The following is a 26033-nucleotide window of genomic DNA, read 5'->3' on the forward strand; positions in this document are numbered from 1 at the left end:
TGATATTTGGACCCGTACTAAAATCAGCCACTTTAAAGCCAGATTCTTTACAAGTGCAGATGGTTTTAGAGAAAGTTTCAAGGAAGTGAGACCGGGAAGGAAGACCATTCTAGACATCTAGACAGCCATATGTGGTAACAATTACAACTCCATGTGAAATGTATTTTTCTAGATGAAACTGGTTTAGAGAGGTTCCATTGTAACCAAGGCCACATAACGTATTTTTACTCAGGTTGGTACTATACTACAGCTGTTTGCATGTTTTCATAACATCTAGGAGATTGGCCTAAGGTTTGGGGGGGTGGTGTGTGGGGAGGGGCGGGTGGTGTTAGAAATCCAGGAATAATGGGGACTTAGATTTACTCATCAGCATGGAACCAAACATCAGTGTGGGTGTGGTGGATGGGAGGTTTTTGAAATGGTAAGTTAACATGGTGATTTTAAGAGGTTCACTCTTGGCTACCGTCAGACCTCACCAGGTAATTGTGGAGGAAAAAGGTGGAGAAATCAGCAATTTTACTAGTGTTTCCCTCTACTTTGCACAATTTCTAAGACATAAATTCTTAAGCAATTTCCCCTGCCCAGTTTTTCCTCTTCCTCTTAGCTTTGGTTCCCACCAACTTTGCATTTCCTGTTGCTAAAATCTGTTATTCCTGGCGATAGTTGGTTATTGGCCTGCGGGCAGGTACAAGAGTAGCCCAGCTGGAGCATGACCTGGGTTCTGGACTTTCCTCACACTAGGTTATGTTGAATGCGTGGCCTCCTACAGGGAATTACTTTGCAGAACAACACTACCTTTAATATTTTTGTAACTGGTATTTTTTTTAAATTTTTTTTACATAACTTTTTATGTTCTTTGCCCCATTCTAGTTGGTGTGTTTTTGTTATTAGGGAGCATAAATAGATGCAGAGGCTTGTTTTATGTTTGTTGTGGGAGCCCCACCCCCTTTAGTTTGTCTTAATTGTCTTCTGAAGCACGCTAGTCTATTACTTCTCTTCCTGGTACTGATGCTGTAGCTATTAACCATTTATTGCGTAAGAGACCAGTCTCTTGCTCTCAGGCTGGTATTTTGATGAGTGGGGCAACCCTTGCTTATAAACGAGTAACAATTAAAGAGCAATACAGACTGGAATGCAATTAAGTGCCCAAATATGTGTGGCTCAAGGGCAGGGATCACCAGCCTTTCCCCTAAAACGAAACCTGTGTGGCTGAGAAAAGTAATGACTGTTCCGTGCTGGCGGAGCCCCTTGTCCCTCCCTCCCACACGTACACACCTTTATCTCAGAGACACTTGGTTCTTCCCCACCACCCCCCACCCCCCCGAACTTCTTTGGCTCTTATGCCTTCCTCCCTGCGTCTGAAAGCTCGAGGAGGGAGAATGGGGGAGGGGGGCGTGCCGCTCGCTTCCGTACTGATTTCTGTCCCTAGCAGTCTGGGGGAGGTGCTGGATGAGCTGCCCCAGTCCAGCTGCAGCCAACCCAGGTCCCAGTCCCTGCCCTTTGCTCTCCTGCTTTTCAATAAGTCCCGAGGCTCTGGGCCGGGGGGCGGGGGGGTGGGCGTGGGAGTAGCCCTAGCTGAGGCTCGGAAGTCTCCCTGGGCTGCTCAGGGGGCCCCAGGCGGTAGCCACGTTCAGATTCTGGCTCGGAGCCAGGGGAGGGAGCTTGGGGTAAGGGGAGGGCCCTGAGGGAGGGGTCAGACTCCTTAGGAAAGAGTTAATGGGAGGAGGGGGAGGGGATTGGACGGAGAGACCGAAGGGAAGACTCAGGTAGGAAAAGAACCGAGGAGGAAAGCCTGGTGGGGAGAAGGGAGCCTGCAAGATCAGAGGGTCAGAGTTAGGGGGCTTCCCCCTGCTGCACCCTCATCCTAGGGCCGCCAACTTACATCCGCGGCGGCGACTTTCAGTTTCATTTCCACGGACCCTCCTGCCTGGGCCGCAGCCGCAGCCGCCGCCGCGATGCCCAGTAAGTTCAGCTGCCGGCAGCTCCGGGAGACGGGCCAGTGCTTCGAGAGTTTCCTGGTCGTTCGGGGACTGGACATGGAGACAGATCGCGAGCGGCTGCGGACCGTTTATAACTGGGATTTCAAGATCAGGTACGGGCCGGCCCAGTCCCCGGCCCAGATTCGCGGGCCCAGCTCGCCGCCACGACCCCTCGCCGCGGGGCCACCCTTCCCGCCCCGGGGCGCGGAGGGACGCAGCTCCCCCAGTGGCGCAAGCCGGTCCCGGGGCGGCGCAGACCTCCCCTCCCGCGCCGTGCCCACGCCCCGCCAGCGCCGCCCGGAGCCCGCCCGCTCTGCCCGGCCGGGCCCCTGCGCCCAGTCCCGGCGCAGAACAGCCCGCGCCCCCCGCGCCCCCCGCGCCCCCCGCGGCCCGGGCCCTGGCGGGGAGCGGGGTCCCGCGCCCACGCGCCGCTCGCGGGGGAGGGGGATGGGGGGCGCTCGGCCTGGGGGAGGGGAGCGCGAGAGGGGGCCCAGGCATCGCGGGACCGCGGGAGGGAGCTGCTTGCGACTGGCGGCCGGCCCTGGCGCGGGCTCTGCGGGGACCCCCGCCCCGCCGCCGAGGGGCTGCTTGCCGAGGGGGTCCGCTATCCCGGGGAGCCGAGGAGACCCAGTGTGGGAGGGAGAGTCTCCGGCAGCTCGGCAAAGAAGAAAAGGGCTCAAACTATATACGCACCAAACCTCCATTAGCACCTGTGGCTTCTCCATGGAGACCCAGGGCCAGCCTCCTGGAGGCCTTTCTCACCCTGTGGCTGCAGGCTGTTTGGGCCCCCCTGTTGCTACCGAAGTGAAAACCAGACGCTTCGTTCTGGCAGACCACAGAATTGTGCTTCAGAAACACCTATCAACAGGCTGCAGCCTTGGGCCGGAACACAGTTTAACAGGGATAAATGTGAAGACTTACACAAATACATGCGGGGTGGTGGGGATTTCGGCTTCCTAACACACCTCCTGAAAAAGGCTGTGGGTTTCAACAGACCAAAAGGCCGGTATGGCTGCCAAAAGAGTCCAAGAAGTGTTAGACTGTGTTAAGAGAAGTGTGGTTTGGGGGGGGGGGGGGGGACGACGAAATGGTGACTCTCCAGACCACATCTGGGTTGTTTGTTTAAATCAATAATGAAATGTCCCATTTTAAGAGGGACATGAACAGCCTCCAGCAACATCTGAGGAAGGGTCAGCGGTTATGACCTGTTTTATGCCCTCACCCCGTGCTGGGCTTTGGGGAATGGAAAGGTGAACAGTACAAGATGCCAGGGAACCAGAGGCTTTGATAGGCATGCAGTATGCATCGTACAGAATACTAGCATAGATGGTAAAATAACGCGCGGAGTATAATAGAACTAGGAAACCTGTCAAAGAGAAGTAAGCAAAGAGCAGGTACTATTGAGAGGCATTATCAACAAGCCACATCCGTGCTTTCACCTGTGTTCCCCAACACAAGTACAGGTGCCTCTGAACACAAGCCAGCTACTTTGGGCTCTGAAGGAATGTATTTGGATGCTTGTTAGACCGGTAGGAAAGACTTTATGGAAGAACTATTGCAGTAGAGTTACTGTAGTAGGGGAGAGAGTGCTCTACTCCCAACACGGCAAAGACAGCTGGGAATTGGTAGTTGTCAGCCGAGTGAGGGGGTCAGTGGATGGAAAACTACTAAAGACATATTAAGAGGTGGGGGGCAAGGTAGAGGCCTAATTGAGAATAGGGTTCAGAGGAACCCGACTGAAGTTTGGTCAAGGAGAGGGTCTCTGTCAGCTCTCAACGAAAGCTACACAGTATGTTCCAGTACTGGGGAAGATGTTCTGTCAGACTGCATACAGAAAACCACATATAAAGCACATTATGGGTGAATTTAAGGGATTTCAAAAGTAATTTTTACTATGTGCACTTGTTTTTTATGCAAATAAGATACCGTTCCCCTGGAATTATTAGGGAATTTGGTGTTTTCTTATGCAAATAAGAACGCTCCTGTAGTTAGTAGGGAATTCAATGGAGAAGGACACTGACCTTGGCCTTGAAGGATTGACAGTGAGGAGGGGGAGGGAAACAGCTTACATGCTGATTCGTATTCTATCACGAAACCCAGTCAAAGACTGAGGGGGGGGGGGGGGCTGGCTGGCTCATTCAGCGGAGGATGGCGCTCTTGATCTCAGGGTCGTGAGTTCGAGCCCCACATTGGGGGTAGAGGTTACTTAAAAAAAAAAAAAAAAAAGACAAAAACCTGAGAAATGTTTGCCTTGAAAAGAGAAACATTGGAGAGAACAAGGCAGTAATCCTTGAATATTTTGAAGTCTGTCGTGGTGGAGAGGATTATGCTTCCCTGTCACTTCAGAAGGCTGGGCTAGCTTCATTCAACATGTTCCCCTCACCCTCTCCATACCAGGTGGAGATTTCTATTATGATTATAGAGAACTTTCTTACACATCCTTTAAACCCAGACAGGAATGCTGTGACATCAGCCCTCATCTTCCCAGTGGGAATTCATGGCTTCTTCCTCTGGGCTCTCAGAGCTCATTGTTCACCGCCAGGTTATAGCCCCATCGCACTGCCTTGCGTTGGAGCTAGTGTGCAAGCAGCTTCCCTGATCTGAAGGCGGGGATAGGCTTTTCCTCACGTTTGCACCTTCCTCCGTCCCCAGCATAGAGCCAGGGATGTAACAGATGCTCTGTAAGTGCTGGCGGAATGGAATTGAATTAGTAAGTACAGTTGATCTACAAGAGAACGGGCCACCAGAGAGCTATTGCAAGTCACACACACGCGCACACACACACACAAACACGGAATTCTAGGGAGCCTTCCTACACTGGGAGGGGTGCATCCCTTCCAGCTAGGGTATTTCAGGATGTTGCATCCTCTACTGCTAACTTTGGCCTTTTCCCATCATTCGTTATTTAGCAAAACATACTTAACGAGGCTCTGCTTGTGCCTGTGCCTCGGTTCCTGCCTGTAATCACAGTCTAGTGGGGGTGGCAGATGTGTAGACAAACATGTAATACAGTACCTTAGGGGCTGGGAGAGTGTTTGGATAGCTGGAGTTCAAATCCTGGTTGGCCATTCACAAGTTTGCATTTTTTTTTTAATGTTTATTTTTGAGAGAGAGAGACACAGAGTGTGAGTGGGAGAGGGGCAGAGAGAGAGAGAGAGAGAGAGAGAGAGAGAGAGAGAGGGAGAAACAGGGCTCCATACTCTGAACTCTCAGCACAGAGCCTGACGCAGGGCTCGAACCCACAGGCCGTGAGATCATGGGCTGAGCTGATGTCAGATGTTTAACTGACTGAGCCACCCAGGCGCCCGGAGTTGCATTGAATTTTGAGCAACTATCTAAATTTTCCTGTAACGCATGTAAAAGAATGCCTTTCTCTCAGGGCTGTGTGTGAGGCCAGAATGAGCTATCACAGGTAAAGCCCTTACCATGTGTAGCATGTTGCATGGGCTTTGAAAGTGGTAGCTGTCATTAGTACAGTGATGGTTAGGAGGAACGTCTGATGTCAGGAAAAGTTTCAAGAGAAGACTGCTCTTGCCTTAGGCAGGAGACTCATTCTTTTCTTCAACAAATTTTGGCTGAATGCTTCCTGTGAGCAAAGCAAAACAGTGTGAGTCGCTGTGGATGCAGAAGGAGCCTAAGGAAGGAGGTGGCAATGAAACATAATTATTTAATTACTTTTGTGATAAGTGCTTAGAACAAAAGGTCCGGTACTCTGAGAGTATGTAACTTGGACACCCAACCTCGGAATCAGAGGTTTCTGGGAGAAAGTCATGTTTAAACAGAATCTTGAAAGATAAACGGGAGTTCACGGATGTTAAGGGGCAAGGGGACAGCATTCCAGACCCAGAGGGAGTAGCACCCTAAGGGCTTAGGGTGAACTCAGTGGCCCTGACAGGAGGCCAGAGGGAGGCAGGGACTAGATGGGGCAGGACCTTGCCAGCTGCAGAGTCTTTTGTTTGTTTGTTTACTTTTTAATCTTAACAGAAATAGGAAAGCACAGATCGTTTCCAAGTAGGAGACTGATGGATTAGGGGTTTTGGAAAGATCGTTCTGTCTCTGGCATGGAGAAAGGCTGTGTGTTTACACTTCTATCCACAGTAAAGAATACATTTTAGTTGGGAGCCTGGGACACAGCTTTCATGGAACAATGTATACCCTAGAAACCGTATATAACCTCACTCCCTGCCCTCTGATGTTTTTATTCTGTTCCGCTCCAATTTTCTAAAAATCCTGGTCTTGACCCACTAATGAGAGTTGGAACCCACAGTTTGTAAAACACAGAACTAGATGTCCCTTTAAGATGGCTGCCAAATTTGATAGTATGTTCTGAAATACCATTCTTCTAGCCATGAGACTTTCCTGCACTGCATCTAAAAAGATTAGTTATTGTTCACTGAACAAATAGCAGGGGCCAAGGTCAGGGCGTTACAGACCAAAGATGTCCACAGTGGCAGGAAAGTCCAGAGAGGAGTGACAGTGATACAGTGGGAAGGAGGGACGTACACTTAAGGAGGGATTGACGTCAGAACCTGTGCCTCAGTTTCTTCTCTAAAATGGGATGATGATAGTTGCTACGTTGTGGTGAGGATTAAATGAGATAATGCTTACGGGTACTTCAAACAGCACACAGGAAGTGCTCAGTAAACTTTTCCTGTTGTTGATGGTGTTAATTAACTGTGTTTGCATTATCCCAGTTATACAGAAGATCCGTGTGTGCCTTGTTAAAAGGTTAGACTTCATCTTGTAGACTGTGCAGTCATAAAGGGGGGCCGTGATCCGACTTGTGTTTGGTAATAACTCCTGCTGGTTTAGGGGAAGAAACACAAATGACTAATAAACAGAAGGAAAGATCCTTGACTGTGTTAGTGATGAGGGGAATGCTATTTAAGCAAGATATCATTTTTTGGTTTATCAGATTGTCAGTAATCGAAAAGATTGAAGATTTCTGATGTCAGGGTCTGGAAAAAGGGTATTCTCAAATTTTTAGTGATTAACATTAAGTTTGTACAACCTGTTTAGAGGACAGTTTGGGGCACCTGGGTGGCTCAGTCGGTTAAGCATCGGGCTTTTGATTTCGGCTCAGGTCACAATCTCATCGTTGTGAGATCAAGCCCCGCATTGGACTTTGCACTGACAGCTGCTTGGGATTCTCTCTCTCCCTCTCTCTCTGCCCCTCCACCTGCCCTCTCGCTCCCGCCCCTGCCACTCTCATGTGCGCACACTTTCTCTCTCAAAACAAATAAATAAACTTAAAAAAAAAAATAGAGGACAATTTGGCAGAACTTGCCAAAGTTGTGAAGAGTCATTCTGTTTGACCCAGAAGTTTATTTGAAGGCATTTGTCCCATAAATCACCGACCAGTACAAGAATTTTTGTGCATGGGTGGTTATTGTATGTAACCTTTGAAAAAGCCAAGCATTATAGGCACGGAACTATCGCTGGACAAACAGTTAAACACGCCCCCTGCATTCCTACTATGCTATCCTTTGCAGCCATCCAAAAGAGGGAGGTGACTTGGTAAAATGTCCGGGAAGGAAGTCCATGGTGGTGAAGAGGTCTGTTGTAGGAGAGTATGTGCAGCAAACAAAACACTTGAGTGCTTAAAAAGTTTTCGTACGTATAGAAAAAAGTCTGGAAAAATACACATCAAGCAGTTAAGCTGATAGGAGGGAGTGAGGGCCCTTAATGTTCTATGTTGGATATTTGTGTTTGAAAGTTTTTTTATGCTTTGGATGACCACCCTTTCACTTATCTCTGTATGCACCCATACTTCCATCCCACCTATGTCAGTTGGCCCCCATGGGATCGTTACACTATATCCTTGTTTACTGTGGGTCCCTCTCCATATCAGCATCCCAACTCCGTTCCACATTCTGCCCCACACTCAGGACACTCAGCTATCAACTGGGGTGTTTTTTGGGTTGTTTTATTTTATTTTATTTATTTTTTTTTTTTTTTAATTTTTTTTTTTTTTCAACGTTTATTTTTGGGACAGAGAGAGACAGAGCATGAATGGGGGAGGTGCAGAGAGAGAGGGAGACACAGAATCGGAAACAGGCTCCAGGCTCCGAGCCATCAGCCCAGAGCCCGACGCGGGGCTCGAACTCCCAGACCGCGAGATCGTGACCTGGCTGAAGTCGGACGCTCAACCGACTGCGCCACCCAGGCGCCCCTGGGTTGTTTTATTTTAAGAGGATCATGTTATATGCGTTTTCAACATCCTGCTTTCTTACTCAACAAAACATCACGGAAGTCATTCCTGATCATGGTGTTCCCAACATTTTACTATGACAGACTTCAAACACAAAAGTTGAAATAATTGTACAGTGAATACCCATATACCCTCACCTAGTTTTTTTGTTTTTGTTTTTGTTTTTTTGGGGGGGAGAGAGAGTGTGAACAGGGGAGAGGGACAGAGGGGGTGAGAGAGAATCTTAAGCAGGCTCTGTGCTCAGCGCATAGCCAGACACGGGGCTCGATCCCATAACCCTAAGATCATGACTTGAGCCGAAATGAAGAGTCAGAGTCTCAACTGACTGAGCCACCCAGGCACCCCCTAGATTTCTTAGTTAGTATTTTGTACATCTGCCCATTGGTCCATCTTAGTGTTTTCGATGCATTTCGAAGTAAGTTACAGACTTCAGTGCAACTTACACCAAACACGTCTGCATGATTATTACTAACTGTAGGTGTTCAAAAATTAAGTGTAACTTCTAGATAGAAGTGGACACATTGGGGGCACCTGAGTGGGTCAGTTGGTTAAGCGTCTGACTTTGGCTCAGGTCATGACCTTATGACTCGTGAGTTCTCTGACAGCTCAGAGCCTGGATCTTGCTTCAGATTCTGTGTCTCCCTCTCTCTCTGCCCCTGCTCTGTTCACACTCTGTCTCTCTCTCTCTCTCAAAAATAAATAACCATTAAAAAAATTTTTTTTAAGTAGACACATTTTAACTCTACCTTTCCATGCACTGTGTGTAGTCCCTATCGAGACACAGAACATGACATCACCCCGAAATTTCCTCCATCTTTCCTAGTTCATCCTCACCCTTACCCCACCCAGAGGTACCCACCACTCTGTTTTTTGAGACTGTGCCTGTCTGGAACTTCATTTAAGGGAATCAGGAGGTATGCACTCTTCTGAACGCCATGTTTCACTCAGCATAATGTTTTGTTTGTTTGTTTTAAGTAAACTGTACCCGAAATGTGGCGCACGAACTCACAACCCCGAGATAGTCTACTGCTCTACCAACTGAGCCAGCCAGACGCCCTTCAGCATAATGTTTTTGAGATTCATCCATGTCTTGTGTATGGCAGCTTTTTATCACTGAGTGATATTTTTTTTAATTTTTTGTTTTTACATTTATTTATTTTTGAGAGACAGAGCACAAGTGGGGGAGAGGCAGAGAGAGAATGAGACACAGAATCCAAAGCAGGCTCCGGGCTCCGAGCTGTCAGCACAGAGTTCAACGCGGGGCTCAAAACCACAAACCGTGAGATCATAACCCAAGCTGAAGTCGGACGCCTAACCGACTGAGCCACCCAGGCGCCCCTGAGTAGTATTCTTCATCTGAATACAAATCAGTTTGTTTATCCATTCTCCTGTTCATGGCTGTTGTTTTCAGTTTGGGGCTATTTCTTTTTTTTTTAATTTTGTATTTAAGTAACCTCTGCCCCCAACACAGGGCACAAACTCACGACCCCGAGATCAAGAAGAGTCACATGCTCTTTCATCCGAGCCAGCCAGGCGCCCCTGTTTGGGGCTGTTTTGAATAAAATCGCTGGGAACATCCTTGTACCTTTGGCTTGGGGATATACCTAGGAGGAGCATTGCTGGGTCACAGGGTAAATATACATTTATTGTTATTTTTAAATCTTAGGCAAGTTGCTTAACTTCCTTTTTTGGTGGTTGGCAGCAAAGTCTTCTGGACTGGTCCTCTGTTGTGACCTTGTCTGGGGTTAGGCTGCTCTGCCTTCCCTAGTTCCTTTCTGTTTCCTGAGCCCGTTTCTCACCTTCCCAGCAATTTATTGGTAACTAGCTTTTATCACTTAAATCAGCCATAATTTATTCTTTTTGCTTACAACTAACAACTCCAAATATACACAGCCATCTGACTTCAGCTTAGATCATGATCTCACAGTTCGTGGGGCCACGCTGAAGGTGCGGAGCCTGCTTGAGGTTCTCTCCCACTCTCTCTTTCTCTCTCTCTCTCTTCCTCTGCCCCTCTCCCACTCTTGTGCTCTCTCTCAAAAGTAAACAAACACTAGTGAATGAATGGATGATTAAATGAATAAATAAAAGTGGTGTGACCAGGTCTTCATGCATTTTACTTCCGTGCCACTATCTACCTTCCTTTATATATATTTATTTCTATGTGTATTTATTACATGTATATATATGTATATTTATATATTATTACATGTGTCTCCAAGTTTGGACAATATGTATAAAATATGTAAACGTTTATATAAATTATATATATATTAGACCTATAATAATATATATCATTATATAATTATACATGTCCACGTGTGGACTGTGTATGCAACCTGACATGTAACGTTACAGGCCCCTGCACAGCAGTGCTGTGTGCCAGCCAGCGGTTTAGTGCAATGTCCCCTCCTTCGTTTTTTAATAAAAGAATAGTCTGGAATTATTTGATATTTCTTTCACTCATTCTCCCAGCAAGTATTTTTTTTTTTTGAGAGAGAGAGAGAGAGAGACAGAGCACAAGTGGGGGAGGGGCCGAGAGAGAGGGAGACACAGAATCTGAAGCAGGCTCCAGGCTCCGAGCTGTCAGCACAGAGCCCGATGCGGGGCTCGAACCCACGAACCGTGAGATCATGACCTGAGCCGAAGTCAGTTGCTTAACTGACTGAGCCACCCAGGCGCCCCATCCAGCAAGTATTTTTTAATAAATACCAGTGCTAGGTCTATACTAGATATTATATAGTTCCTTTTTTTTTTTTTTTAAGTTTATTTATTTATTTTGAGAGAGCCAGAGACAGCGTGAGCAGGGGAGGGGCAGAGAGAGAAGCCCAAGCAGCGCACAGCCCGATGTCGGGCTCGAACTCATGAAACTGCAAGACCGTGACCTGAGCTGAAACTGAGAGTCAGATGCTTAACGACCCAGCCACCCACGCGCCCCATACTTGCATTTTTAAATTAAGTTTAATCTTTTTAAATGTTTGTTTATTTTGAGAGAGCAAGCAAGCAAGTGTGCGAGTGGAGGGAGTGGCACAGAGAAACGAGAGAAAATCGCAAGCAGGCTTCCCACTGTCAGCACAGAGTCCGATGCAGGGCTTGAACTCAAACCTTGAGATCATGACCTGAGCCAAAATCAAGAGTCGCATGCTTAACCACCTGAGCCAGCCAGGTGCCCCTATAGTTGCATTTTTTTTTAGTGCATTTTTTTTGCACACATAATATTCTTTTCATTTGAAATCAGAATATTGCAGCATATGTTTAGTTTTTTGCAAAACAGACCTTTTTCTGAAGTGATCGTACCAGTTCATACTCCAGCTGACAATGCATGAGTGTTCTGGTCTGTCCTTATCCTTGTCGACACTTGGTGTTGTCAGCCTTTTAAATTGTAGCCGCCTGTGTGGGTGTGGTGCGTTCTTTTTCATTGCTGGCTAGTATTTTCCATGCTGTGGGTGTTGACAGTGTGTTAACGTCTCCCTATTGATGGGCATGTTTTTGTTTCCAGCTCTCGGTCCCTGTGAACACCTCTGCAGTAAGCATCCTTGCACATGTCTTTAAACACAGATTCTTTCCTTTCCATGGGATACATTCCCAGAACTGCAGTTGCTGAGTTGAATACCTGTGTTTCAGAGATGTTAGGAGTCCTCACCAGATTGTTTTTCCAAAAGGTTGTCATATTTCACCTTTCCAGGAGCACTGTGTGAGAGTCCCCTTCTCCACATACACACAACAGCGATCCATGTTATGGCTGTTTTCCACTGTTGTCAGTCTGATCGAAATAAAACAGTCCTTCGTTTTGACTTTAATCTGCAATTTCTCTGCTTTTAGAACATCTTTTCATCTGGTCATCTCGATGTGTTCTGTAAGGTGACTATTCAGTTTTTCTACTGAAGTCTTGATCGTTTTTCCTAGAAATCTAGGTGACTTAGACGCATAATATAAGAACTAGGACTTTTTTCCAACAGCTACGTACTAAGTTTCTGGTTGGAAAAAAATTGTTTTCATTATGGCTGTCACCTTAGACCAGGGAGAGGTGAGTTTGGGTAGTGGTAATAGTCACGGGGCATAATGTGAGAAAACACTTAGGTGGTAGTACCCATGGCAGAAGTTGCGAAACTTGCAGAGTTGAGTTCCTTCTGCCAATGTGCCCAGGCAGAAGTTTCCAAAAATAGATTTCACGTGAAAATTTTGATCTGGCCTTCTTTTAAAGGTCGGACGCTGGCCATCTAGGGCCTCTGTCCCCTGCTGGCCACATCTGTCTGGAGATGATGGAGATTAGCAGTTACCCCCTCTGGACAGGGCATGCACTCTTGGGTTTGTTCGGCTCTCTCAGAGCCCTGTTGCCTCCCCAGCACTACCCTGAGAGCTGGCTGCATTTCAAGGCATCTCCACTGTTGTCTTCCTTTTTTTTTTTTTTTTTTTTTAATTTTTAAGAGAGAGAGAGACAGAGTGAGCAGGGGAGGGACAGAGAGAGAGAGGGAGACAAGGAATCTGAAGCAGGCTCCAGGCCCTGAGCTGTCTGTCAGCACAGAGCCCGACGAGGGACTCGAACTCACAAACCGCGAGATCATGACCTGAGCCAGAGTCGGACGCTTTAATGACTGAGCCATCCAGGTGCCCCTCCACTGTTGTCTTCTTAAGTGGAGTTATGAGGGACGTGAGTCCTTAACACTGATGGCTCAAAAATGGTACTATACAGGTGCTCGGGTATCACAGATGCCTGGGGAGCCTGGCTTCTGTTGGCATTTGAGTCTGTGCTCGATCTGTGGAACCTACCGAGCAAGGGGCCCTGGTGGATGACAGTGACTCCTCCTGATTTCGGTCCCTTTATGACTGGACCTCCCGGCAGTGTTTGAGCCTGATGCCTGTTTTTGAGATTTCCTTCTGATTCTCCTCCCTCTCTCGGGGCTTCCTTCTCTGTTTTGTCTTCCTCCCTGGGTTGTCCTGGTCTCAGCTCTTCTCAGACTAGTCACACTCCCTGGGGAGATTCCAGACACTTCCATGGTTATAACTACCACCTGAGGACTCCAGAATATCAGGCTAGACTCAGGCTTGACTTTGGCCTGAGTTCTCAGTTTCCAACTCATGGAGCCAGCTGCCTCTGGACCACAGGAATCTCGAATTGAACATACCAAATACAAATGTCATGGTCCTCCCTCCAACCTCCTCCTCCTCCTCCTCCTCTTCCTGCCTTTACCTCCTATCTCAGAAATGGTTCTGGAAGCCAAGCCATTGATCTGAGTTTTGTCCTGCACTCCTCCCTCTTCCCAGCTTCCATTCCCCCTCCTGTCCGCCACCAGATTCTGCTAATTTTACATTCTAAGTATTATCAGATCTGGCCCCCTCTTCCGTCCTTTCCACCACCTCATTCAGGCCCTTGTCATCTTTTAATTGGACTGTTACAATGGCCTTTTTCTAACTGGTGTCCCTGCCTACAGTCTTGCCTCCAGCAAATCCATCCTCCAATCCTGATGCCAGAGTCATCTGAAATGCAAATATGATCTTGCCACTCCCCTGCTTAAAACCCACCAGCCTCGGGGCTTCTGTAACCGCAGTGTAGCCTCTGCTGTGGGCTGAAAGTAAGTTGTTACTACTCCTACTACCACTGCTACTGTTAGTCCTACTATTACTACTAATACGAATACTAATAATAGTAGGTGGCATTTACTGAGCATTTTCTGTTATGTTCTCAAATGATTTATTACCTTTTTAAAACAAATCAGAGCTGATTCACAGTCTTCTGAATAGTATCACTCTCATTTGCTTGGGGTGAGGAGGGAGAGGGGCAGAGTGACAGGCAGGGGGCACCAGGGAATTGTCCAGACCATAAATGATCTCGTTACATGCCAGTGAGTGACCGTGCTGATCCAGCCTTAATAGTTAAATAGGGATTACCATGGTTCTTATGAGCTAGGATTTGCTTTCATTCCCTACGACGCATTGAGGGAGGGTGGTCAGCCGTCCAGATCTGGAGTATGTCACGTGTGGGGGTGTCCCCAGCTCCTGGGTGCCAGTAGAGGAAGACCGCTAGCCTTCAGGGTCAAGTCTAGGCTTCCTGGCCTGGCATGCAACACTGCGTGACCTGGTGCCTGTCCATCTCTGCTGCCTCCCATCACCCCTGTCCCACACTTCACTGTAGCACAACCAGACTGTGTGTGATACTAATCATAGCACACCTTACGGAGATCTCCTTATGTGCCAAGCACTGGGCTAAGTGGACACTGCAGTGCCCGTCTCCATGTAACCCTCATAACAACCCCCCCCCCGAGGTAAGTTTTCATTGCCCCCATTTTGTAGGGGAGGAAAGTGAGGCTCCGAGAAGTGGAGACCCAGCTGGTAGCCGAGTGGGAGGTTGCCCTGCGCCCCCAGCTCTTGTCCTTGCACGCCCCTCCACCTTGGCTTACCCTTTGGCTCCCTGTTGTGCCTGGTAGACACCCGTTCACTCTCCAGGACTCCGTTCTGACCGCTGTCCTGGGACAGCCTGGCTCGGTGCCCCTCCTTGGCCCCAGGCTGCCCTGGAAACCTCCTTGGCCGCGCCCCCAGCAGGACGCCAGGATTGACGCGTTCAGTCCGTGCCGGGCTCTTACCTCATTGAACCCCCGGCTTCTAGCGCAGTGTGTGGCACATAACAGGTCTCTGTAAGTGTCGAGTTGACTAAACTGAATTCCAGGCACTGGACTTTGAGGTTATTGACCTTCTGACCAGTTTTCCCTGTCTTCACCTTCTCTAGGCACAAAACCAAGCTATTTGATCTCTGGAGAAGGATCCTTTCCCTTCCTGCTTGGGTTCCATCCACCTGCACCCTTTGACTTCGGGTGGAAACTGCTGTCTGATCAGCCACCTTGCCCATACACCCTGGACACCTGTGCTCTCTCTGACCCCTCTCTCCTTCCTCACCATCAGGCAGGACCCCAGATCCACCCCCTCTGAATCAACTTATTTGGCTTCCCCTTAACCTTAGCTCTTTCTGCCACGTCATTTGTATCTCTTTTTCTGTCCCAAATAGTTTTCCCCCCCAAAAAATCTTCGTTTCTTTCTCTCTTTTCCCTTAGTCCTCCAAATCACCAGCCCATGACTGGGCTGTTCTCCTCCGAAACACACAGTCCACAACTTGCTGTTTAAAACAGTCGTATTTTGTCTTGGGAAGTCCTATTGAATTCCCTTAAAACATTAACAATTCCTGTGACCCCCCCCCCCCAGCCTGAGTCTCTGTCCCTGGGTCCTGTCCTGTTGCGCAGCAGGGCTGGTGTGTCCCACATAGAGCGACCCACAGACACCCTGCCCTCCCGCCTTCCCCGTTGAGCTGCCCTGCCTTCCCTCACTTCCCAGTCTCCTCTGCTTCCGGCAGCTTTGGGACCCCTGCCCCTGGCTTCTCCTCCATGCTGTATGGAATGAAGATTGCAAATCTGGCCTACGTCACCAAGACTCGGGTCAGGTTCTTCAGACTCGACCGCTGGGCCGACGTGTGGTTCCCAGAAAAAAGGAGAGTGAAGGTGGGGTCAGACATCAGCAAACACCACAAGTCACTGCTAGCCAAGATCTTTTACGACAGGTGTGTGTCTGTATGTGTGCATGCACGTGCATGTGAAAGAGGGTGCAAGGACACAGGGGTCAGGGTGTCGGGGAAGCCATCTGGCTGACAGAAGAGGGGGTTGCCTCAGGTTGGGGTAAGGCCCCCTCCTTCAAGGAGTGGGGGAAGGGTAGGGAAGGAGCTAGTTGGTCTGGGGAGAGGCGGTGGGGTTCCTGAGCTCCGCTGGCACTTCGCCAGCCTCCCCTGTCTAGGCCCTTCCTGTCCCAGCCCCCCCCTTGACTCCCACTCTCCCCAGGGCTGAGTATCTTCACGGGAAACATGGGGTGGACGTGGAAGTCCAGGGGCCCCATGAAGCCCGAGATGGGCAGCTCCTTATCCGCCTGGATTTGAACCGCAAGGAGGTGCTGACCCTGAGGCTTCGGAATGGAGGAACCCAGCCTGTCACCCTCACTCATCTCTTCCCACTCTGCCGGACCCCCCAGTTTGCCTTCTACAATGGAGACCAGGAGCTGCCCTGCCCACTGGGCCCTGGTGAGCGGGTTTCCACGGGAAAGAGCCTTTAGTGGACGGGGGCTTGCCCTGGTAAGGGTTGCTGTGTCAGGGCTCCTGCCCCAGGGTGTGGCTGCTGGGGGAGTGTGCAGGCAGGGTGCTGGTGGGAAGGTCCCTCCCTGTCTTCTCTCACTCATCCGTCCTCCTGCAGGCGAGTGCTACGAGCTCCAGGTCCACTGCAAGACCAGCTTTGTGGGCTACTTCCCGGCCACGGTGCTCTGGGAGCTGCTGGGACCTGGGGAGCCAGGTTCGGAAGGAGCCGGCACTTTCTACATTGCCCGCTTCCTGGCTGCTGTTGCCCACAGTCCCCTGGCTGCACAGCTGAAGCCCACAACTCCCTTCAAGCGGACCCGGATCACTGGAAACCCTGTAGTGACCAGCCGGATAGAGGAAGGAGAGAGACCTGACCGGTAACTCCTTTCCTCTCCAACCCGGTCCAGTTTGGGGTGCCCCGCATGAGGGTGGGCGCCTTGGGGAAGAGCACAGAGCCAGAACCAGGGCCCCCTTTCCTAACTGAGTTCGTTACTCCTCTGGGCCTCAGAGATTTTTTTTCTCTTCGGGAAGGAAGTTGCAGGTGAGCCTGAAAAAATGTTAAACATTTTTGATTGTATGATAGATTGTCAGGCAGCCTGTGTAGACCTCTCTCTCTGTCTTTTTTACAGCTTTTTTTGAGATAATTCACATACCGTACTATTCAAGTTCTCAGTATATTCACAGATGTGGGCAACCACCACCACGATCCGGTTAGAACACTTCATTACCCAAAAAGGAGCCCATACCCTTTTGCTCCTCATTCCCTCCCAGCCTTTTTTTTTTTAATGTTTGTTTGTATTTGAGGGACAGAGAGAGGGAGAGTGAATGCGTGAGCAGGGGAGGAGCAGAGAGACAGAGACAGAATCTGAAACAGGCTCCAGGCTCTGAGCTGTCAGCACAGAGCCGGACACAGAGCTCAAACTCACAAGCAGTGAGTTCATGACCTGGGCCAAAGTTGGACACTCAACCGACTGAACCACCCAGGTGCCCCCTAGCCTTTTTTTTTTTTTTTTAAGTTTATTTATTTTGAGAGAGAGAATAAGAATGTGTGCAAGCAGAGGAGGGGCAGAGAGAAAGGGAGAGAGAAAATCCCAAGCAGGCTCCATGCTGTCAGCACAAAGCCCAACTCGGGGCCCCATCTCACAAACCGTGAGATCATGACCTGAGCCGAAATCAAGTCGGATGCTTAACCTACTGAGCCACCTGGACATCCCTCCCTCCCAGCCTTAAGCAACCACTCTGCTTTCTGTCTCTATAGATTTCCCTATTCAGATATTTCATATGAAGAGAATTTTTTTAATGTTTATTTATTTTTGAGAGAGAGGGTGCAAGCAGGGGAGGGGCAGAGAGAGGAGGACAGAGGATCCAAAGCAGGCTTTGCACTGATAGCAGAGAGCCTGATATGGGGCTCGATCCCACGAACTGTGAGATCATGACCTGAGCCGAAGTCCGACACTTAACCGACTGAGCCACCCAGGCGCCCCTCATATGAATAGAATCTTATATTCTGTGTGGCATGGCTAGGTGTTTATGAAATACTGAGCTAGAAAAACGAACGATAGGCAATTGTGCTCTTTTTGTTAAAACTGTATTATGTAATACAAATTGACAGAAACCTGGAAGTTTAGCTATCAAAAAGTTATTGGTTATCCCCGGATGGGGAGAATGTTATGTATTTACCCACTTATTTTTCTCTAATGAGCATGTATTTTTTTATATCCATATTATTTACACATATGGGTGTTACATATGTGATTTTTGGAAGTTTCCATGAATAGTACTTGCCAGAAATGAGAATGGTCCAGCCTTGGGGTGAGCATCCTCATGGGGTAGTGAGTTCTGCCTCCTTGTACAAAATCTGCCGACCCCTTTCAGCAATAGTTTGTGGAAGGGCTTCGGGCATCTTCCAGGGAGGAGCCTTCTCCACCTCTCTGAAGGGCAGGGATCTCTGAGTTTGTGTCCACTCTTCTTCCCTGGCTCCTGCAGCGCTAAGGGCTATGACCTGGAGCTGAGCCTGGCGCTGGGGACATACTACCCACCCCCTCGCCTCCGGCAGCTGCTCCCCATCCTTCTTCAGGGGACAAGTATCTTCACTGCCCCAAAGGAGATTGCTGAGATCAAGTAAGAGACACCCTTCTGCCCCACCTCATGCTGCTTTCTGTGTCTCTCCACCCCCCTCCCCCGCCCCATCTCTCTGTCCTCAGCCTCCCATGCCCCCTCCCTTTGTTCCCGTACAGAGCACGCACCTCGTGCTGCGCACCGTTCAAGGTGAATTCTTCACATGAGGGCCTTGCTCATTGCAGTAGGGAGAAATGAGCATTTATCTTATAGTTTCATGTAGCGACAAGTGCTGTGAAGAACTCTACCAAAGCTAAACTTTCGGGGAAGGGGAAGGGGAAGGGTTGTGCTGTCTTGCAGAGGGCAGTTAGTGCTGCCCTCTTTGAGAAGGTGACATTTGAGTAGACAATGGCACATGAATGAGGTGAGGGTGTAAGCATAGGAGTTATCTTAGGGGGGAGAATGTTCCAAGCCCCAGAATCCATGGTATAAATGCCACGTCAGATCTGAGGTGGGGGTAGGGGCGTCGGAAGGAGGGAGAGCCAGGATTCCATTCTGTGAGGCCTCTGACCCCCCACCCACTTCTCTGCCCTTCTGGTCCTCCCTGATTCCTGGTGTTTCATAGTCCCAGAGCCGCGGATGGGAGAGGGTGAATGCTCCTGGGTGCGGGGGTTGCCTGACCTGTCCTGTCCCTGCCCCCTCACCGCCCAACCATCACCGCCAGGGCCCAGCTTGAGACAGCCCTGCAGTGGAGAAATTACGAGGTGAAGCTCCGGCTGCTGCTGCACCTGGAGGAACTGCAGATGGAGCATGACATCCGGCACTACGACTTGGAGTCGGTGCCCATGACCTGGGACCCCGTAGACCAGAACCCCAGACTGCTCACACTGGAGGTCAGGGCTCGGATCCTGCGTGGGGAGGGTGGGCTCGAGTCAGCCAGCCTGAGAGTAGAATGCTGTTCCTGCCCCCAGGGGGCTCAGTAGGAGCAGAGAGCCCAAAACAGGTGTCAGAGCAGGCTGATGGGGAGGACCTGGGTTTTAGTCTAGATGTTGCTACCACTAGTTGTGTGGCCTTGGGCAAGTCCCTTGCTCTCTCTGGGCCTTTGTTGCTTTATCTGAAAAGCACAGAGCTGGCCTAGATCCCTTTCCAGATGTCAGATGCTGAGTGTTGTACCCACAAGCCCAGAGTTCCTGCACGCAAGTGCTGAGGAGGGCAGCTGGTGAGAGAGAAGGGGGTGGGGGCAATCAAGGAACGATTCCTGCAGGAACTGAGTTTTGAACAAGGATTCAAGGGCAGAGCGGGAACTGAGCTGGCCAAGAGGGCATGCGGATGGGCTGAGAATCGTGTCCTGGAGAGTTTCCAGGACTGCTGGGCTCAGCTATCTCCGTGCAGCTCGGGCAGACTGTCTCCGTGCTCATCCCAACTTTTAACCTGTCAGGCGGGAGAGGAAAGAAGCAAAGCTCCCTGGGTCTTGGGATAGAAGGACAACGCTCAATCCTTGTCCCTCACAGGCGGTCTGGAGACCTAGGGGTCCTCCAGTAGCCATCCCTGGGGATAGAAGCTTGCTTGTGTCCACCCCCCGTAGGTTCCCGGAGTGACTGAGAGCCGCCCCTCAGTGCTACGGGGTGACCACCTGTTTGCACTTTTGTCCTCTGAGACCCATCAGGAGGACCCCGTCACCTACAAGGGCTTTGTACACAAGGTGGAATTGGACCGTGTCAAGCTGAGCTTTTCCATGAGGTGGGTGTTGGGGGAACCATGAGCTGCTAGAAGGGTCTACAAATGTTTCTTAGGCCAGAGGAGCTGATTTGTTTCTCCCTGAGACCAGTGGGACCCCAGAGATTGAGCAGGAAGCTTTTCTTCAGGGGGATCCTGAGATGCCTCAGTAGCTTCTTCTGGAGGGATTGCATGGCTGTCTTGAAAAGAGAGTGGAGCCAGAGTAGATGCAGAGAGTCCTTGCCCCTTTACTGGAGCTTTTCCTTCCTCCTCCCTTCCTAAAGCCTCCTGAGCCGCTTTGTGGATGGGCTGACCTTCAAGGTAAACTTCACCTTCAACCGCCAGCCCCTGCGGGTGCAACACCGTGCCCTGGAGCTGACGGGGCGCTGGCTGCTGTGGCCCATGCTCTTTCCTGTGGCCTCCCGTGGGGTCCCGCTGCTGCCCTCAGATGTGAAGCTCAAGTGAGACTGGGCATGGGTGTAAGGGGGGCCACTTGGGGTGTGGGGCGTGGGCGCTGGAGTCAGGGAGGCCTCCGGGACACCGGGTGACGTCATGTTTCTGGTTCGTCTGCCAGGCTGTATGACCGCAGTCTGGAGTCAAACCCTGAGCAGCTGCAGGCCATGAAGAACATCGTTATGGGCACCACCCGTCCAGCCCCCTACATTATCTTTGGGCCTCCAGGCACTGGCAAGACTGTCACCCTGGTGGAAGCCATTAAGCAGGTGGGGCCTGAGCATAGACCTGGGGCCGGTGCTGACTCCCCCAGGGACCAAGCAGTGCCCAGATTCTGGGTGCCTCCAGCTTCCTGATCGCCCCTGGGCTGGCGTCAATGGTCTGTGTGGCATTCGAACATCGTTGTGCAGGGTGGGGTCCCGCGTGACTCTTGGAGTCACCAATCATGTTTCAGCCACCGTAGACTCTGAATGTTTACTGTGCCAGTTTCCCAGCAGTGAAGTGCATACTTGGACTAGCAGAGGGTTGGGGGGGTCAAAACTCGCCTTTTGTGTCCCTGCTTCCCTCAGGTCCGGGAGACAAATGCCACCCTGTGCCAACCTGAGTCACAACCGAGTCTCTCCCCCATCCCTCCCCCTGGAGCCAGAGAAGCTGCTTCCCACACTGTGCTTGTCCCCACCCCAGGTGGTGAAGCACTTGCCCAAAGCCCACATCCTGGCCTGCGCTCCGTCCAACTCAGGAGCTGACCTTCTCTGCCAGCGGCTCCGGGTCCACCTGCCCAGCTCCATCTACCGCCTCCTGGCCCCCAGCAGGGACATTCGCATGGTGCCCGAGGACATCAAGGTACCTGGAGAAGTGTGGAGAGCCAGGGGAGGGCAGATGCTGGGCTGCTCGGGGTAGATGCTCAGGGGCCAGGAAACTAGACCTGGATTCGGATACTCGCTGCGTGAGCTTGGATGGGTCAGAACCCCGGTTTGGTCGTCTGTTTCCCTGTGTGGGAAGTGAGAGAGGGAAAGAAAACTGCCTGGGGGGCCCAGAGCCGGAGTGAGGGTGAGGATGGACAGAGCCAGCTGATTTCCTCCTCTCTCTTCACACCCCGCAGCCCTGCTGCAACTGGGATGCGAAGAAAGGGGATTATGTGTTTCCCGCCAAGAAGAAGCTGCAGGAGTATCGTGTCTTAATTACCACCCTCATCACGGCCAGCAGGTGGGAAGTGTGTGTCTCTTAATCATGTGTATAAGTAAGGAAGTAGCGGGCTGGAGAGATGAGGAAGAGTGGTGCCTGGCAGTGGGGTGAGGGGCCAGTTTGGGTGGGCTTTCAGGTTTGCTAGTCGGGTGCCCAGATATGACCCCTGCTTGGCCTGACGCCTCCCAGGTTGGTCTCAGCTCAGTTTCCCATCGATCACTTCACACACATCTTCATCGATGAGGCCGGCCACTCCATGGAGCCCGAGAGCCTGGTGGCCATAGCAGGTGAGGGGTTCAGGGTGGGCTGCGTGCGTGCCACCCTGCATGGGGTTGGGGGGTCCCACCGCTCACCTTTCTCCCACGGCACCCTGCCTCTCAGGGCTGATGGAAGTCAAGGAAACAGACAATCCAGGAGGGCAGCTGGTGCTGGCAGGAGACCCTAGGCAGCTGGGGCCCGTGCTGCGCTCCCCGCTGACCCAGAAGCATGGCCTGGGGTACTCCCTGCTGGAGCGGCTGCTGACCTACAACGCCCTATACAAGAAGGGCTCCAATGGCTATAACCCCCAGTTCATAACCAAGCTGCTGCGCAACTACAGGTACTCCCGCACCTTCACCTCGCCTGCAATCTGTGCCTTCACCCACTCTGTGCAGCCCCCGCTGGAGGCTCCATCCTGCAGTCCTGTTGCTCAGAGGCTGTGTGATGCAGGAAGACTATGATCTGGAAGGTCGGTGATCTCCATTCCAGCCCCATCACCGCTACTCATTGGCTCTGACTTTGCAACTGACTTCGCTCTTGAGCATTTTGCTTATCTGTGTATCGGGGGATTGTCCATGGTTCCCAGACACTGGGATGTGTCTGGTGTGGGTCCCAGATGAAGGGTCGAGGCAGTCCAAGGAGAAATGAGAAAAATAGAGACGATACAGTTTTTCAAAAAGCTAATTGTTACTCAAATCAAAAAGTATACTTGCTTTACTCAATGAATTCATGTACCTAATGATGAATTCCTAAGTTCTTAGGAGTTCCTTAGATAAGTCCACTGGGAGTTCAATCTATTGTTATTACTTCTGTTTTTAGATTTAACACATTATCTCATCAAATAATGGCAGTAGTAGGTGATGGTTGTTTTTGTACCATCCTTCCTTGGCAAAATTGAAACTTGAGAACCTCCCCATTTCTTGCGTGTTTGTTTTTTTTTTTTTTTCCCTTTTAAATCTGCCTGGCCTACGGACCACATGCGCTCAGGAAGCACATTTGGTTCTGTGCACATTTGGTGCAGTGAACAGTGCCTAGCAGCACGCTGTAGATCAAGGAGTCCACCGTCCACTTGGGCGGGTGGCAAGAGGATGTGTGGACCCAGAGCAGGTGGAGCGGGGGACCCCAAGGGCAGGGCAGAAGTAACCTGGCCCCTGGTCTTGCTCTTCCTTCCTCCTCTTGCCTCCCAGGTCTCACCCCACCATACTGGACATTCCCAACCGACTCTATTATGATGGGGAATTGCAGGCCTGTGCCGACGTCGTGGACCGAGAGCGCTTCTGCCGATGGGAGGGTCTGCCTCGACAGGTGAGGCTGAACCCGGCAGGGTCAGGCTGCCACCCCTGTACCCCACCTTCCCTCCTACCGAAGGTGCAAGGTAGTAGGAGCCTCTGAGTGGAAGCCACGGGCTTTCACCTTGGCCTGGGATCCCGCATTCCCTGGGTGGGTTTGGGGTGGGAGGGAAGGGAGGCCTGGCTGAAGGTTTCCCCCGACCCCGTATCCAGGGCTTTCCCATCATCTTTCACGGCGTAATGGGCAAGGACGAGCGTGAGGGTAACAGCCCGTCATTCTTCAACCCTGAAGAGGCTGCCACAGTGACCTCCTACCTGAAGCTGCTCCTGGCCCCCTCCTCGAAGAAGGGCAAAGCCCGCCTGAGCCCCCGAAGTGTGGGCGTCATCTCTCCCTACCGGAAGCAGGTCAGGCCCTCAGTTCCTCTCCAGGGTGGGACCCCCCCCTCCCCCCACCGAAGGTACCCCCTTCATAGCCAGACCATTAGGTGGAGGTTCTAGAAGCTCAGGTCTCTGCTAGCCCTGTCAGACGAGCTCAGAGGTCAGCTGTCCCTCCCTCTCTGCCCCCCAGCTCCCCGGTCTCCTGCCTGGCTCCCTCTTACACGGGGGTAATGGCATGAGAGAAAGGCACCTGTCCTCATCTTCCAGGTGGAAAAAATCCGTTATTGCATCACCAAACTTGACAAGGAGCTTCGGGGACTGGATGACATCAAAGACTTAAAGGTGACACCACCGTTTCACATTTGCTCCCTGCCTTCGGTGCCCCCACACTTCCCCTGCTTCCAGAGAGCTCCTCAGGCACTCCAGCCTGTGTTACTGCCCCCGCCCTGCCTTCGCTGCCTAAGACCCAGTGGGGCTCCCCCCAGGCCTCACTCCTGCAGATCCTGGCTTGTCTATCTGGGGTGGGACCAGGAAACACCACACCGGATTCTTGATGCTTTTGATCAGGCTGGTTTGAGGCCTATGCCCTACGGATAAAGTCCAAACTCCCTGCCTGCCTGACCTGTCATGTGATAATGTCACAGCTCACCATTCCCACCCTCTGAGTCAGTCAGTGCTTTGACTCAGGTGGTGGTTCTCAACACTGGCTGCAGATAAGAATCTCCTGGAAAGCTTCTAGCACCACCGGTGCCAGAGCCCCACCCGGCCAGTGAACACAGCTATCTGGGGGCAGAGCCAGGGCATCGGTATTTTTTATGGCTCCTCAGGTGATCTAACGTGCAGCCGCGGTTGAAAACCAGTGCTCTAAGATTTAAAGGTTTCTCCCTTGGAGATTCCAATTTAGGAAGTCTGGGTTGTATATCTTTAACAAGTGTTTAGTGACTGTCTTTAGGGAAGTTTGAGAACCACTGCTCGGAGTTCCTGTGTCCTTGCAAGCGCGTTTTCTTTGCTTAGAAGAATTTTAGCCTGCACCCCTTTAACTGGATCCACCCTTAAGCTTCCAGGGCATCCTCCCGTTCTCTCCTATCAGGACGCTCACTCCCTCCCCTGTGACAAATGCCCGGTGCCGGCATCGGCCTTGCCTTGGAGCTCGTTGGATTGGGAGCTCCATAAGGCAGGGTGTGTGTCTGCTTCCTGAGCCCCCGCTGCAGGCCCTGTGTCTCGCCCTCCAGGTGGGCTCCGTAGAAGAGTTCCAAGGCCAAGAGCGCAGCGTCATTCTCATCTCCACCGTGCGGAGCAGCCAGAGCTTTGTGCAGCTGGATCTGGACTTCAACCTGGGTTTCCTTAAGAACCCCAAGGTTTGAGACCTGGCGGGTGGAAGGAATGCTTCCTTCCTTAAGGCCCTTCCCTCCCGTGACCCTACCACTCCTTCCTTTCAGAGGTTCAACGTGGCTGTGACCCGGGCCAAGGCTTTGCTCATCGTAGTGGGCAACCCGCTGCTCCTGGGCCATGACCCTGACTGGAAAGTGTGAGCATTCCTACCCCATGATCCCTCTTGGTGGCCACAACCCCCATCCTGGGGCAGGTGTAGCTCTATTGAGCACCTTCTTGTGGCTCAATTAATTCACAGGTCTGTTCTTCCTCACAATTCCCCACTTAAATTACCCGACAGAGGATAAGCAACTCGCCCAAAGGCGCAGGCCCACATGGTAGGACCAAGGCTTAGCCTCGAGCCTCTGCTGGCACTCCTCAGCCAGGCCTGTGCAGCTGTGTGTGTGAATGTCCCTGTACCCTACAGATTCCTGGAGTTCTGTAAAGAAAACGGGGGGTATACCGGGTGCCCCTTCCCTGCCAAACTGGATCTGCAGCAGGGACAGAACTTACTCCAAGGTCTGAGCAAGCTCAGGCCCTCTACCTCAGGTATGGCTGGGCCAGGCAGGGGACAGCGCTAGGGGATGAGGTAAAGAAGACAGGCTCACCTCTTTTCTTTCTAGGGCCCCAAAGTCACGACTACCTCCCCCAGGAACGGGAGGGAGAAGACGGCCTGTCCCTGCAGGTAGAGCCAGAGTGGAGGAATGAGCTCTGAAGACACAGCAGACAGCCTTCGCACACCAGCCAAGCCTTAACCGCCCACCTGACCCTGAACCAGAACCCAGCTTGAACCAGAGCCCAGCTGAGCTGCCCCTCCAGAAGGACAGGAAGGCTGGGGGAGAGAGTTTACAACCCAAGCCATTCACCCCCTCCCCTGCTGGGGAGAATGACACATCAAGCTGCTAACAATTGGGGGAAGGGGGAGGAAGAAAAACTGAAAACAAAATATTGTTCTATGCAAAAGCCTCCTTGTCTCCTCAGCCTGGCCCCCTCTGGCCTTGCGGCCTACCCAAGCTCTCCAAAGCGACCCC

General features: G+C 51.2%; 1 protein-coding gene across 6 annotated transcripts; it reads left to right on the forward strand.

Annotated features, from left to right (window-relative positions):
• Nucleotides 1-1570: 1570 nt before the first annotated feature.
• Nucleotides 1571-25965, forward strand: MOV10 (Mov10 RISC complex RNA helicase). 6 transcript variants are annotated; one of them, XM_045478658.1, is made up of 21 exons: nucleotides 1571-1667; nucleotides 1869-2092; nucleotides 15530-15733; nucleotides 16008-16243; nucleotides 16413-16671; nucleotides 18281-18415; nucleotides 19077-19245; nucleotides 19938-20092; nucleotides 20353-20529; nucleotides 20643-20790; nucleotides 21206-21364; nucleotides 21624-21727; nucleotides 21896-21993; nucleotides 22088-22304; nucleotides 23152-23269; nucleotides 23467-23658; nucleotides 23899-23973; nucleotides 24864-24989; nucleotides 25071-25159; nucleotides 25430-25551; nucleotides 25626-25965. In XM_045478658.1, the coding sequence occupies exons 2-21, from the start codon at nucleotides 1956-1958 to the stop codon at nucleotides 25715-25717; spliced, it is 3012 nt and encodes a 1003-aa protein (XP_045334614.1). In that variant the 5' UTR covers nucleotides 1571-1667; nucleotides 1869-1955; the 3' UTR covers nucleotides 25718-25965. The 6 variants fall into 6 exon arrangements, with proteins under 6 accessions (XP_045334614.1, XP_045334613.1, XP_045334612.1 ...); XM_045478657.1 differs by lacking the exon at nucleotides 1571-1667 and adding an exon at nucleotides 1672-1766; XM_045478656.1 differs by lacking the exon at nucleotides 1571-1667 and adding an exon at nucleotides 1682-1766 and having other exon boundaries at nucleotides 1904-2092.
• The last annotated feature ends 68 nt before the right edge of the window (nucleotides 25966-26033 follow it).

Source organism: Leopardus geoffroyi, chromosome C1, assembly GCF_018350155.1.
Source record: "Leopardus geoffroyi isolate Oge1 chromosome C1, O.geoffroyi_Oge1_pat1.0, whole genome shotgun sequence".
NCBI classification, from domain to species: domain Eukaryota; kingdom Metazoa; phylum Chordata; class Mammalia; order Carnivora; family Felidae; genus Leopardus; species Leopardus geoffroyi.